This window comes from Osmerus eperlanus, unplaced genomic scaffold (genome assembly GCF_963692335.1).
Source record: "Osmerus eperlanus unplaced genomic scaffold, fOsmEpe2.1 SCAFFOLD_765, whole genome shotgun sequence".
In the NCBI taxonomy this organism is placed as follows: Eukaryota; Metazoa; Chordata; class Actinopteri; order Osmeriformes; family Osmeridae; genus Osmerus; species Osmerus eperlanus.
The window spans coordinates 1-13,928 of NW_026911991.1; the positions used below are offsets into that span (position 1 = coordinate 1).

At 47.2% G+C, this 13,928-nt stretch overlaps 1 protein-coding gene across 1 annotated transcript; it reads right to left on the reverse strand.

Moving 5' to 3' along the window:
* Nucleotides 1-51: 51 nt before the first annotated feature.
* LOC134016886 (protein shisa-6-like) lies at nt 52-9,867 on the reverse strand (the record flags this gene model as incomplete). The annotated part of the gene is made up of 4 exons (XM_062456143.1): nt 9,827-9,867; nt 8,253-9,231; nt 5,754-5,914; nt 52-153 (listed from the first exon to the last, which is right to left on the reverse strand). Coding segments are annotated over exons 2-4 (814 nt in total), but the record flags the coding sequence as incomplete, so codon positions are not given.
* Nucleotides 9,868-13,928: the final 4,061 nt, after the last annotated feature.

A 13,928-nucleotide genomic window follows, 5' to 3' on the forward strand; every position in this document is an offset into this window, starting at 1 on the left:
GGTCTGTAGGTGGTGGCTAGGTAAGGAGTTCCAGAAGGAGAAGTTCTCTACCTTTCTGAGGACCTCTTCCCAAGGTAACGAAGCCGGAGGAGATGAAGTTGTGAAGGTCGTGACCTCCACTGCTGCGGACACTCTCCTTCCCGTAGTGGAGACCTGTACACACACCCACACACACACCAAGGCACACACGCACATACACACACAAGCACGCACACAAACACACACAGACACACAGACATGCGCACACAAACACATATTAGAAAACCTTGAACGAGCCCTTTGAAGCATCATGACCATTAGCAGCAAAAACAGAGTCAGCAACAACGTCAGTGCTCAAATCCTTCACGATCCCTGGAAAACAACACTACAGACGTCCACGAGATCTACGAGGAGCGCGTACGATGCCGAGGCATTAACTCGCCCGGCCGTAAAAGAATGAAACCGAAAACGATACGGTGGCCACCGTTCACGCAAAGCGGCACCAGATGCGTTCCCTCACGCTCCCTCTCCCCCTGGAGGTTAGCTCGAGGAGTGATGTCGGAGGTCTCTGTGCGTTTTTCATTCCGGTTCCGCGAGTGTCGTGATTCCGTCTGCGTACCACGACACTGCTGGTGTTGACCCTGGGGAACCTTCGTCCCTGGAAGCCCACGTCGCTGCCATTGTCGAAAGCTAACGGACCTCTTCAAAAGCCATCGTTCCCCGAGCGGACCCGGCGCTTGCAGCACGCGCAAGCACATTCGCGCGCAGACAGGCCTTCCTCTCCTCTCACAGGTACACACACACTCCTCTCCTCACACACACACACACACACACACAGTGACACTCCTCTCCTCACACACATACATGCATTTACACACACACGCACACACACGGACAAAACTCTCCTCACACACACACACACACACACCCAACTCATTAAGCTGAACTGGTGTGAAGAGCCTTGAGCACCCTCTTCTCGCTGCGGTATGGCCGGACGCATTACGAATACTTCCTCCTTGATATAAAGGAAGGCATGACTTTCACCTCAACAAGAGCCTTGAGGGCCTGGATAGTCGGTGCGAAGGTGAATACTTTCTTTTATTCATGCTACCTTTTGATATTGATATGACCGTTTTCTCGTCATCGGGCTCTTTTCCGTGAAAGGAGGGCGGGAGGAGGAATAACGGGATGATTGCCGTCGAGGAGGTAGAGCAGAGGTGGAGGTGAAGAAGGAGGTGGAGGAGGAGGTGGTGGGACAGGGGAGGTGAGGTTAGGGTGGAGGGAGGGAGGGAGGGAGGTGGAGAAGGAGGATAAGAAGGAGAAAGAGGAGATGGAGGGGTTGGGGAGGAGGAGGAATTGGAGGAGGTGGAAGAGGAAGTGAAGGGGTTGGACGAGCAGCGCCGTGCCGCTCCAAGGTCGATTAAACTCCGACACAAGGAGGCGGAGGTCGTTTACATGCCTTGGTGATTTTACAGCATCTACAGCACATCTCTGGTGCTGGGAGTGTGTGTGTGTCTGCGTGAGTGTGTGTGAGTGTGTTTCAGATCTCTCATACCTATGTTTCTCTGTGTTTTTCTCTGTCTCTCTCCCTTTCTCTCTGTCTCTTTCTGTCTTCCACTTTTTCTCTCTTTTCAGGTCTCCTTCTCTTTTGTCTCTTTCTATTTGTGTTTCTCTCTCTCTCTCTCTCTCTCTCTCTCTCTCTCTCTCTCTCTCTCTCTCTCTCTCTCTCTCTCTCTCTCTCTCTCTCTCTCTCTATATATATATATATATATATATAGATATAGATATATATATATATATATATATCTCTCCCTTTCTTTACGCTCTCTCTAGAACTCTCCACCTGGCAACTGCATGAACTCCCTTAGTTTATGTTTAGTTAAAGTGGTGAATGTTTATAGTGGTGAATGTATCCCATAATACACATTGGGCCATAATTAACGGTCGCTCTTGGTTGCTAAGGCCTCCCAGAATGACTACCAGCTACACACCTGCAACCCCTTACACATTGTCTCTCCCACCCACGCACCCACGCACACACATACACACACACGCTCACAGAGGCGCGCACGGGTCAAGAGATCTCGGAGGATAATCAGGGGTGATAATGAGAGGCGGACAGGAAGAAGAGGGCGAGCTAGAAGTGTCAGGTGCTCCTCTTGAGGACGACTTCAAGCACACTGACGCGGTCAGCACAATAGCATCAGATTAGCATTGGAGGTGATGACTAACAGGTCCTTGGGGGATGGAGGAGGGAGGGAGACGCGGGGGGGGTGGGGGCTGGCGGGGGGGAGTCAGGTTGGGGGCAGGAGGGGGGCCTGGGGTCACCAGAGATGTTGGCCCTGCTCTGGTTTAGGATGACCTGGTGAGAGGGTGATGCACATTTGGTAGAATGAAAGTGCAGACTGTATACAATTACTAAAGGGCCTATGGGCAATTTATATATTAATTAAACTAATTAAATCATGGTTTAGTAATTCAGGCAAAACTCAGGCATGCTGTGCGGATCTCTCCACGCGATAAACACACTGAAACCCATTCAACACACCCACACACTCACGCACACTCAAACACACACACACACACACACAAATAATCACGCAGGAATGTGTTTAAGAGAATGTCCCATGGTCATGTCAAAGGGAGGTTGAAAAGTTAGAAGGATAACGTTGTCAGAACTGTTTTCCATCTATTCATAAGGGCTATAAATGTTTGTTTTGGTCCCAGTGACCTTTCCAACATGGAAATGGTTGACGACCCTCTAATGAGGTAATCGATTCCATCACTATGATGCCATAATAATATGGACGTGAGAAAAAAAGTGAAACACAGAATATGATTCTCTCCTCCGAGCAATAAGCCTTTGATCCATTTCGCCGGAAGCGAAGACGTCAATAAGTACGTGAATATACTCAAATTGTACATTTCAAGTACACTTCCAAATGTGTAGAAAAAAAAATGTATATAATGAAAATGTATTGGTTTCTCATTGAATACACGCTTCTCTGTTCGGGACTGTATGCTAAGAAGACATCAATCAGTCATCAAACAGGTAACATTAGACCCCTCTTAAATAAATAACTAACAAGCACTTCCTGCTGTGGCATGTAAATAAACATCCTTTGAGAGCTATGGGCGCGTTATCAAATCAAATTTGTATAGCTGTTTTCACAGTAAAAGCAATGTCACAGAACGGCTAGACAAATGCCCACAGATTAGCACCTATAACCGACGTGATCCCACAGAGAAGAGGAGAGAGGAAAATTCCCGCAACTCCAGTCGATCCGGACTTTCCAAGGTCTTTCTGTTATTGTGGGGGGCTGTGCTATGTTTACAACCACTACCCAAAACAGAATCCCTCTACGACACAGAGAGGAGGGGAGTAAAAATAGCTTAGTCCTTGCGAGCTGGTATCATATTCTGCTGCCTGCTCGGTTTCGCTTTGGGGGGGGATCCGCAGAACCTTTTTTTTTCTCTCTTCTGTCGTGTGTTTTTATTTGTATTCTTGTCAAGGAATGTATCATTCGAGAAACGCTGGGGAGGCCGACAGCGATGCGCCAAGGCCACAGCCTCGGACTGCGGCCTGAATTTATAAATATCAGGGCGTGTGTTTTTGGAATGCGCCTTCTAAAAAAAGCTCGTGTTTGGGCAGGATGTGATTATTGTGGACCCTGCTGTGACCGCCTGCTTCTATTCTGTCCTGGATCAAAGGGGGACGGGATGTCATTTTTGGTCGCACTCTGGTTCTGTTCGACACGGTCATTGTATCTCACACACACACACACTCACACACACATGGACACACACACTCAGAGACACACACACCCAGACATACACACACGCAGTCAGAGACAGACCCCCAGACACACACACACTCATACACTTGGACATACCCTCATGGACACACCGGCTCAGACACACAGACACACACACACACACATACACACAAACTCACAAACTCAGTCAAGAGATTCAGGAGCAGAACCGTGAATGTAAAATGGTCTCTCTCCCGCACTGAGATCTAAGCCAGAAGTGTCAATCTCGGCAAGTAGAACTCTTATCGGGAGAGTCGCACTTCTCTGAAGTACTGACTGCTGCAACGTGGAGCCGCTGCACATTTGGGCACAAATGAATATGCATTTCTCCATGCGAGTGAGTGCTCTCTTCACTCTCCGCCTCTGTTCTGCATGCAGTTGATTGTGTTAGTGGAGAAGAGCTCCCCATCTCCGCACACGTATTACCCCCGCCTCCTCTGCCAGGCCTGTCACGGCCGGTCACGTCCACAACCGGAGGTCTGGCGGGACCAGGGAGGGAGGATGCTGCTTGGGGGGGGCTTGGGGCTGGGGCTGGGGCTCGGGTTGGGTGGCTGAGAGGGGCTAGGGCTGAGGCTGGGTCTTGAAGCTGGAGTGGCGGCAGGGTGGCTGGGAGGCTGGGGTGGGTGTCTTGCACTGGGGGCTGGGCCAGGGCTGGGCTTGGGCTTTGGCTGGGTTCTGGGACTGGAGAGTACTATTTAAGCTTGACAGTGCGTAAATACAATCAAGGTCACAGTGAGGGCAGTCTGGTGTGTATGACAGCGTATTAGACCTGTCCCCTGTACAGCACCGTGGCTGGGCCAGCAGCATAATAAGATTGATAGAGGGAATCGGGGCCGACAGACAGAGGCATACGCTGACAGGAAGTAGACCAGCCGGAGATGGGGAACAAGAGGGAACCTGAGACATGGACGAGCAGCTCTCTCGCTCTCCCTGTCTTTCTTCAAATGTCTCCCTATTTCTCTCTCTCTCTGTCCATCTCTCTATCGCTTATCTTTAACCGTTTCTCTCTTTCTCTCTCTGTCTATCTCTGTTTTTCCTCCACTTCTCTCCCTCTCTGCCTTTTCCCCTCTGTTTCTCTCTCGGTTGTCTGTTTAGCTTCTCTATCTTTGTCTCTCAAGACTTTTCCCTCTATCGCTCTCCTCCTCCCTCCCTGTCTAATTATATTATAGATAGAAGTCAGGCTAAAGTCAATATTGCTTGATAAAACCAGGGTATATTTCTCTCTGTCTCTGTCTTTCTCTGTCTCTACACCTTCTCTCCCGTGGTCTCTCTCTCTCTCTCTCTCTCTCTCTCTGTGTATGTCTGTCCCTTTCTCTGCCCTTCGCTTCGCTCTCTATCTCTCTCTACCGCCCCCCCCCTCCTTTCTCTGTCTATCTTTCTCGCTCTCTCTCTTTCCATTTTTCTCCCCCCTTATTTTCCTCTCTCCATGACCAGTCAGATTCACCACTCTCGTCTTTTTTCCCATCCAAGGTTCTGAATCATGCTGCGTGCCGGGCTCTATGAGCTATCAAGTCCTCATTGGCTGATTCGCCCAGCCACCCAATCAGGGGCTTTCGCTTCCAGCCCGTCAGAGATGATGGGACCGCCGCACTGCTGCCCTCGACAGCCACAATTATTTTCGCTAGCTACTCAAGAATACCCTCTCTCTCTCTCCCTCTCTCACGCAAATCAGATGATTACTGGACGTTAACATGGAAGATTACGCTGCTGTCAGGGAGGGCAGAGCTGACTCACACACACACACAGTGACACATAACCGCCTTAAACACTCCCTAACAAAGCCCACGGCCACCATTCATATTAAAACCAACATACTCTCTAAAAACAGAAGTTTTCCAAAATGAAGCAGTCAGTTGCAGGCAGCCTTAGTTGACAATGAAGCTTGGGTTTCTGAAGACTCAGGGGTGGTGATGAGCACCAGCCGAGCCCATTCCTGCGACAGCATGCGTGGTCTCCTACCGTGGTTGGACTTGGAGGTGTGGACCGGCGTGTAGTGGTTCTTGGAGGAGGTCCTCATGGGTGTGTTGTCCTTGGGGGAGCCATTCATCGCGGCGAAGTTCTCACAGTCGTACTGGGAGATGGGGATGGGACCCTGCTGCCTCAGAATGTCTGCTAGGGCTCTGTGCATACACACACACACACACACGGACACACACACACACACGGACACACGAGCGCACGGATGTGCACACCCGCATCCACGCGTGCATCCAAACACGCGTAGGCACACGCAAACACGCGCACATGCAAAGATAAACTACACGTTAGAAATGAACTATTAACAGTGGGCCTACAAAACACAGTAGTTCATAGTTTTTCACATTTGATTTCATGGTGAAATTCTTCCGGGAGAGCAGCCTGAACTTAATTTCTTCCAATTTCATCGGATGTTTGTCTTTTCCTCCCAAGCACCCAAACAACCTTGATGAACTGTGACAGTGTTGTCGCGCCACAAGTTATCCAGAATGTGATGGTATTTCTGGGAAAAATGACAAATGTTCATTTAGAACTGAAGCAATGTTGAGTATATGAGAATGTGCTGTAATTGGGTTGAATATGAGTGTTTTTCAGACCAAACCAGGTGCATATTGAGGTAAAAAGCCCTCGGGGAGAAAGAGTGAGAAAGGAAGATAGAGTGACTGAGGGGAGGAGGGGGGAGCATGGAGAGAGAGCGAGAGGGAAGGCGAGGAAAGAGAGAAACAAGGCTTTATGAAAGTAACAGCAGAAATATTATTGTTTATTCTGGCAGCATATTTGAAAAGGAAATCAAATTACTTTTGCATTGCCGCTCGCTGCTCAAAACCTCCGCCTGATAAATGAATCAACAGCATAACCTTTGCAAAAACGTAAATATTTGGCCGTCTTTTATCATTGTTCCTCACCTTGTGTATTGTCAGTGATTTGCTGAATCACTGAATGTGTTCTAGGCCTATTGGATGAGTCAAAGGATGCCTTAACCTTTAAGTAATACATTATTCAATGCCGTGAGAACCGCTCTAGTGTTGAATTATTCATACAACAAAAGACCTCGTTTAATTTGAAAGAAGAGAAAAAAAACGACACGACAAAAACAAAAACAAAAAACGATGCGTCAGCATTTCATCGTCGACGCTGTCTTTTCTCCTCAACATGTGGAGTCCACTCATGTAAAGGCTACTAGCCTCGATATGGCTGGGCCTACGGGCTTATTCCACAGCAGAAACAGCTGAGGTAACACACTGAAACACACAGTTGCCGCTCGTGCATTTCATGTAACATCCCCATGCCAACCGCCAGCCGCCAGCCGGCACACACTGGAGAGAGCATGTGTTGTTGGGGTTTCGGGTGTGTGGGGGGGGCGTTGTTGGGGGTGGGGTGTTGATATATGTTCTACTGGTCTTATATGATGTTCTTTCCGACGACATGGCTGAGAGACGTGTGCTGGTGTGTGGGTGTATGTTTGGGGGCTATGTCGTTGTTATGATCAGTGACCTATGCTCTTTTGTAAAGCTCTCTCTTGGAAGTCGCTTGGGGTCAAAGCGTCTGCTCAAATGCATAAATGTAAATGTGTCGAGCATCCCAGATGAACGCCGTTTGAGTCGACTGATCAAGATGTTTTCGCTCTGTGCGGCTGCCTTGCGACGCTGGACTACGGCGGGCTTCTAAGCCATCAAAAAAGGCTGCCGTCAAATGAAACAGATTGTATATATATATATATATATATATATATATATATATATATATATATATATATGCCCCCCAAAATAAGAAAACTACATAAAATATGAAGCATCTGGCGTGTCATTTTCCACACACACACCTAAAACAAACCTGCCAGCCCATGGAAAGAAAATAAAGAAAAAAAACACTTAAATATTTCCCTTTGAACATCTCGTTAATGATTTTACAGCGTTCACTGCTGGGATGCTAGGGTGTATCAGCATATGCCTGGGTCTACCAGCCTCCGGAAGCCTATCTGCCGTCTCTGACTAGGCCTGGCTGATCCCAGCTGATCTGGACACGCTTGGAGAACAGCACACGGCCTTGACATGATCCGAAGGTCTCTTCGGTGGTGCAGAGCTATCTCTACAGTGAATGTGGAGGTGTGGACACGGGGCTACTCAATGTGCTTTTGTGTTCGTTGTACGGTGGCAGAGGTTCAGGCTGGATGTTAATGTTCTGAGGCGTGACCTATGACCCCTAGGTGTCATTCACATTGTTCCAATAGGAACAGCCCGTTGCACAATCCAGAGCCTTCTACAACAGATGCAGTGATGTGAACAACATCAACCGTCACCCAAAAAAAGCATAATTTAGATAGGGGGCAGTGTCTTGATATTGTAATTGACAGAGGAGAGTCAATACATTAAATTTTTGTCTACCAAAAAAACGTTGGACTTTTTTCATTGTATGATGGAATGGTATTTCACATACAGTTTGCTTCAGGTGAATGATGTAATTAAGATGCCTTGGACTCACCTATGAATGTTCATCTCCTGAGGCGGCTCCGTAGCTTTGTCGTAGGCAACTTTCACCGACACCCCGAGTACTATGATGAACGCAATGATCCCACACGTGATATAGACGGCTGTGTTCGTCTGATCCATGCTCGGATCGTAGGTTTCCCCCGTTGGGATAGGCGACGGGGCAACCGTCTTCACCCAGTCCGGTGTGTGGTAGTTTGTGCATGCTTTCTGATCTATCCGGTTCCCTTTGAACTGACAGCAGAAGCGCAGGAAACACGTGCCGCAGCAGTAACGGTGATCGGTGTTGTTGCACTCGAACTGTTTGTCATATTGTCCGCTGACGTCGTAGTAGCCCAGACAAGTATCGTGGTTACTGGCGACCGGTAGCTGGACTTGGGGATTCTTCTGCGGGGAAGCGGTGGGAACCGCCACGGTAGCGTTCGCGTCTTTCGGCTTGACTATCTTCTTCGGTAGCGACTTTACCTTTTTACCGGCCGTAGCGGCACTGAGAACGCTCAGAGGGTCCAAGTATATAAGAAGGAGCAAAAGGTGTCGTATACCCATGGTGTGATTAACTTGTCAATTCTATTAAATATTCTAGGCTATCTATCAAAGGTGCGTGAAGGGACTCAGTCATCTGCGACTTCAGATGTCCTGGCATCTAAGGCTGCCGTTACTCCCCTAAGTACAGATGCCTTTGTCATACTGGATACAACAGTGGGTATTGATTTCGACGACGCCATTAGTTCAGTGCAAGCGGTTAAATGAAGCGCTGAAACCCATTGCGCCATTTAAGAAGAGACTGGATTGCATGTCTTGATTGCGTTCTGCGATGCGCTCTCGTCAACGGGGCACCGCGTGCGCTCTCCTTCGGTTTGGAAGTCCTGAAATAAGCACTCTGTCGCTGTCCAACGTGCTGATCTGGAGAGACCGCCCTCTGAGTCGAGTTTAGTCAAATGCAAAGCTTACATCTTGCTCAATTGAAAGTTGTGCTAGAGCGAGGGAAACAAACACAACGGTTCGTTAAACAGTATCGTCACGTCCAGGGAACGTGTTTGAGTCCCCTAAGTCAACTATTCGGCACACTACAAACCGACCATTAAACTGGAAAATAATTATAGTGGACAGCAAATGGCCACACTGATTTTTTTTCTCCCTATACATGAAACGTTTCAAATTGGCAAACTGACAGGCATTAGCTGGAGTCACGACGTTAGACAACTTGATTAAATAACGCGCATATTAAGGTCAGAAAATTGACACGTAAAGTATCGAATTGGATTTCAAATTCGGTTTATCATTTGCCGATAATAATTTTAGCGTATATAACGTTTCATTTAAAAACACACTGCGTACACATTACTTGACAACCTACACAGCTGGAGCGATTGCCCATTTTCTTCCTGCAGTCTATTTATCAATCCCTTTCAACATTTGATAAAAATGACTACACTTAATAAAATGAGTACATTAATCAGTTTTCGTCTCCAGGGAAATCTTAACCAGCATATTGCATTTCAATAATGAGCATTTCCTTTTAGTATACTGTTGAGCAGGCTATGGTGTGGAATGTGTAAGGACACCTACCTCTCTTAAGATTCCCGAGTTGCACTCTGTCTGGCTCGGTGTAGCCTAAGTGAATAGAACATCAGAGCACTGCGCGAGCCCCCTCTCCAGTTCGCTGCCCCCCCCCCTCCTCTCTCTCTCTCTCTCTCTCTCTCTCTCTCTCTCTCTCTCTCTCTCGTATATTCCCCTCCCTAGAACCCTCCGTCTTCTTTCTTTACATCACTCCGATGGTGGCGTCACACAACTCCAAGTCCTCTAACCAACTATAACACCTAACACCTTCCTGACAAATGCCGCTTTTAGCCTCTTTCGGCACAAAGCGTATAATAGTATTTTCACAAAACATCCATGAAGCCAAATTGTATTCTTATAGACGGCGTTTTTTATTTTACCTTTTCCATGTCTGTTTTCCTTTTGTAGATGGCCAACTCGGAGATGCTTTTACCGTTACATGTCAAAATAATAGAACACCTCCTGTGGATGGGAAACTGAATAGCCAACAGCAACATGGCTTCATGAGATATAATGGACGACAGAGTCAAAAGGATTTGAGTTCAATCTTTGTCCTTTACGATGGTTCCGTGACCCAAATCATGCAGTCTGCTTGTCAGTGCGTTAGGCTGATAGTAAATGCCATTGTGTAGCTATTACACCTGGGGCCAAAAGGACATTGTGTAACAGACTAGTGGTCTAGCACAGTATTTAAAAGGTGGCTTGACAATCCTCGTCTGTCACCAGGCCACATCTGCTCAAGGGCTACAACAACGACTTTAAAAGGCAATATGTGTGCCAAGCAAACATTGGACACTATAGACCAATATGGCCATAGCCATATTCAATTGTCACACCTCAATGCCTCTTGCGCATACACACGAACAAGCGCGTACCCAAGCTCGCACGCTGGAAGCGGAATTAAATTGAATTTAGATGAAAAAGACGGGATGGCCGTTGACTCGAGCGGTATTTTGTTACATCTATCAGTCTCTCTCAATCAGGGCAGATTGAGTACTTGTAAGTTTTGCATATTACTGTAAGAGACACTCGCTGAGGAAATAACCAGAGTAGAGGATGATGGTGCCTGAAACTCTGCACCCGCCACCGATCGGGAAGCCGCGAAGCAGTTGCTTAGTAACCACTTTTTACGATGCCATCCATACTTGTTGTAATGAAAAATTTACCCCCACACCCCCACCCAGTGGAGAGCTGTTCTGGGCTGCATTTCCCGAAAGCGTCGTAAGCCTAAGTTGATCGTAGAATCCATCGTATGACGAACTTAGTTTATCCATCCATCCATCGTTATCGGGAAACGCAGCCCTGGACTTTAAAACGATATATGGGGTTCTGAGACATATGCCAAGGCCTCGGGACCCACATCCATTAGATCAGAAAAATAGAAGGACTCTGACGTAGGAACACAATTAAGAAAAATAGGTCCACTCCCCCACACCTCTCCATCACTCATGAGTGGCCCAAAGCACAGCTCCTCTCCACCCCAAATGTTTAGACAGAAGGCTATCTCTTGGCCCCAGCGGAGCACATCTGTGTGCTGTCGTTTGTAAACATCGGAGTGCCATTAATGTTTAAAGATCCATTTCCCATCTCCTTGCAATAAACATGACCGGCACATGTGGTTTAAGGGGCTGTCTGTCTTGCGAAGTTCAGCTCTGAATATGGAAGGTAGTCTGACGTGGGCGTTCAAGGATTTAGGCAAAGTATTCTCATGAAGGATGATAGGCTATAAATACGAATACATTCTATTCCATTCTAAAATGGTCTTATCTTCTCTTCTGTCTTGTCTAGTCTATAAAAATATTACCACAACCATATGGCTCCAATGCTCTGTTTCACTGTAGCTATGGAGACATATAACAATTCACTGTCAAAGAACCGTCCCCCTCGTGTAAGACAAAGTAGCACAATGACTGGCGGAGGAATCCAGGATTGTCTTACTGAGTGGATCTCTTCTCTGCGCCGTTTTCACTGTACAAGACTTTGCTGTTACAGCACTGACAAAGCAATGAAGCGCGCTTCTCCTGACAAGCCCCGCCATTGTTCAGGCTCCTCGCCGTCTCTCTTCGGGGAGCAATTCTTTATACATGGCATGTTCTTCTGCCATTATCATGACCCAATTTCTTTTGAAAACGACATTTTCCAAATTACAGTAAGAGCTTGTGCTGGTGCAGGGGCTTTTAAGAGAAACTGTCCCCTTGAGTTTAACTTTGCGTGCCGTTGAGCCCTACTAGAGAAATAGCTTTGTCAAGAATTTCACATAATGCTCGACTTTTACCTCCGGGGGCCCAAGTTGGAGCTGGCGGGGCGAAGAGGGGGAAGGGGTCAGGTTGGCACTGGTATTACAACACACACAGTTTCATGAATAAGCAAACAGAGCGCGTTCCAAAGCGAAAAGAATATCTTGTTTGGGCCCTCAATCACCACTACCACTAATTCCTCAGTCTGCAGACACACTACGAGAGCTCTGGACCAACCTGTCTCGCGCAAGATATATCATCACGAATTAGGATGATTTATGACTAGGAATCCTCTCTATTTCAGACTGCCTTCGTAACAAATGCCTTATGTTCCACACATACACACCTTTTTATTTCGCCGTGGATCGGTTGACAGGTGTTGTCTCCACGATGGGAGGCAGAACTAACGCCGTGTCTGATCGGGAGTTGGGTTGCTTGCCAGATCCCTGTCATCACGTCTCCATAAGCCTTCTTGTCAATCTGAAATCCTTATTTTGCTTTTGTTCCCGGTAGCCCTCGCTCTGCCCTGGCACGGGACCTGGCAAGGGCCCGCGCACACTCTCATAACTCTTATCCCCCCGTGACACGTTTTCCTCTGAACCCTGCCCTCGTTAACAGAAGCCAGTTATCGTGTTATATTCTCGTCTTACTATCAGATCGGCAAAACGTTAAATTATTTGGGCCGTATCTTTGTTGACGAATCACTGGCCATGTCAAATGAATAAATCCGTCTATTAAAAAAGTATTTGTAGGCTACAGTTCTAACAGGTCTTGTATCTACAGAGGAACCAGAGGAACGCTACTCCGCTCGAAGCCGTTTCCACCATAAGTGTTTACTATGATAGGCTATAGCCTCTCCGAGAGCTAGCCTGTAACGTGTGAGAGCTGAGCCGAGGCTGCGACGTGGAATGTTATGACAGGAGTTTGAGGACACTATAATGTCTAACATTACGGATGCAGGAAGAACATAACATAAAGCACTTTAGAGATTCAGAGTTGGTATGAGTGAATTCATAAACTAAAGCCATAAGTGAGGCTTTTGGACCTTTTCGCAGTACATTGGGCCATGCATATAAACGCTTTATGAATGCTTCATGAATGCTTGATGAACGTTTCATGAATGCTTTATGAATGCTCTACGTTCCTCACATCCGGTCAGAAATTGTTTGTCCAGACCTGTGGGCAATCCCAGGTGTCATCTGACTGGCTAGTTCCATAATCTCTCACACCTCCTCTCCATCTCGTCTGAAGAGGTTCATATCTGGAGATGCCCTCGCCTGTGCCCAAGACTCGTCCACACAGACAACTCCTTTTAAGAAAAGTGTTAAGTTCACTCCCAATTCTGGTTAAGTGACACTTAAATGAATATCAAACTTTAATGTCTGCTTTACGCTTTAGAGGTGTGTCTGTAAACGAAAACTCTCTCTGGCAAAAACTGTTAAATAAGATTAGGATGAGCTGGATTGGTTTTCATGACTTGTCTGTGTCTGCGCTTGATGCAGAGAGAGGTAACCTAGAAGGCCCATACATCTCTGAAGTGGTTATGGGAAATGCCGCTAGCCCCTGCAAATCATGTCTACCTCACCCTAAGGACAACTTTTCCAGCTGCCACTGTTTTTTCCTCTCTTCCCCAACGCAATGTGCTTGTGTGTGTGTGCGTGTGTGTGTGTTTGTGTGTGAGTTCACCGTAACTTGGGTACGCGCTTGAATGTGTAAAACTGGGTCACAGCTGCCAATATAAGCTAATTTTCCCCCTTTTATTTCCAAGTGGGGGCTTTCCTCAAGGCAAACAGAGGCTGGGAGCCTGCATATTAACCTTGTCTCTTCATCACCAACAGTCCCTCTCTCCTTCCCTCCTTCATCCCTCCATCATT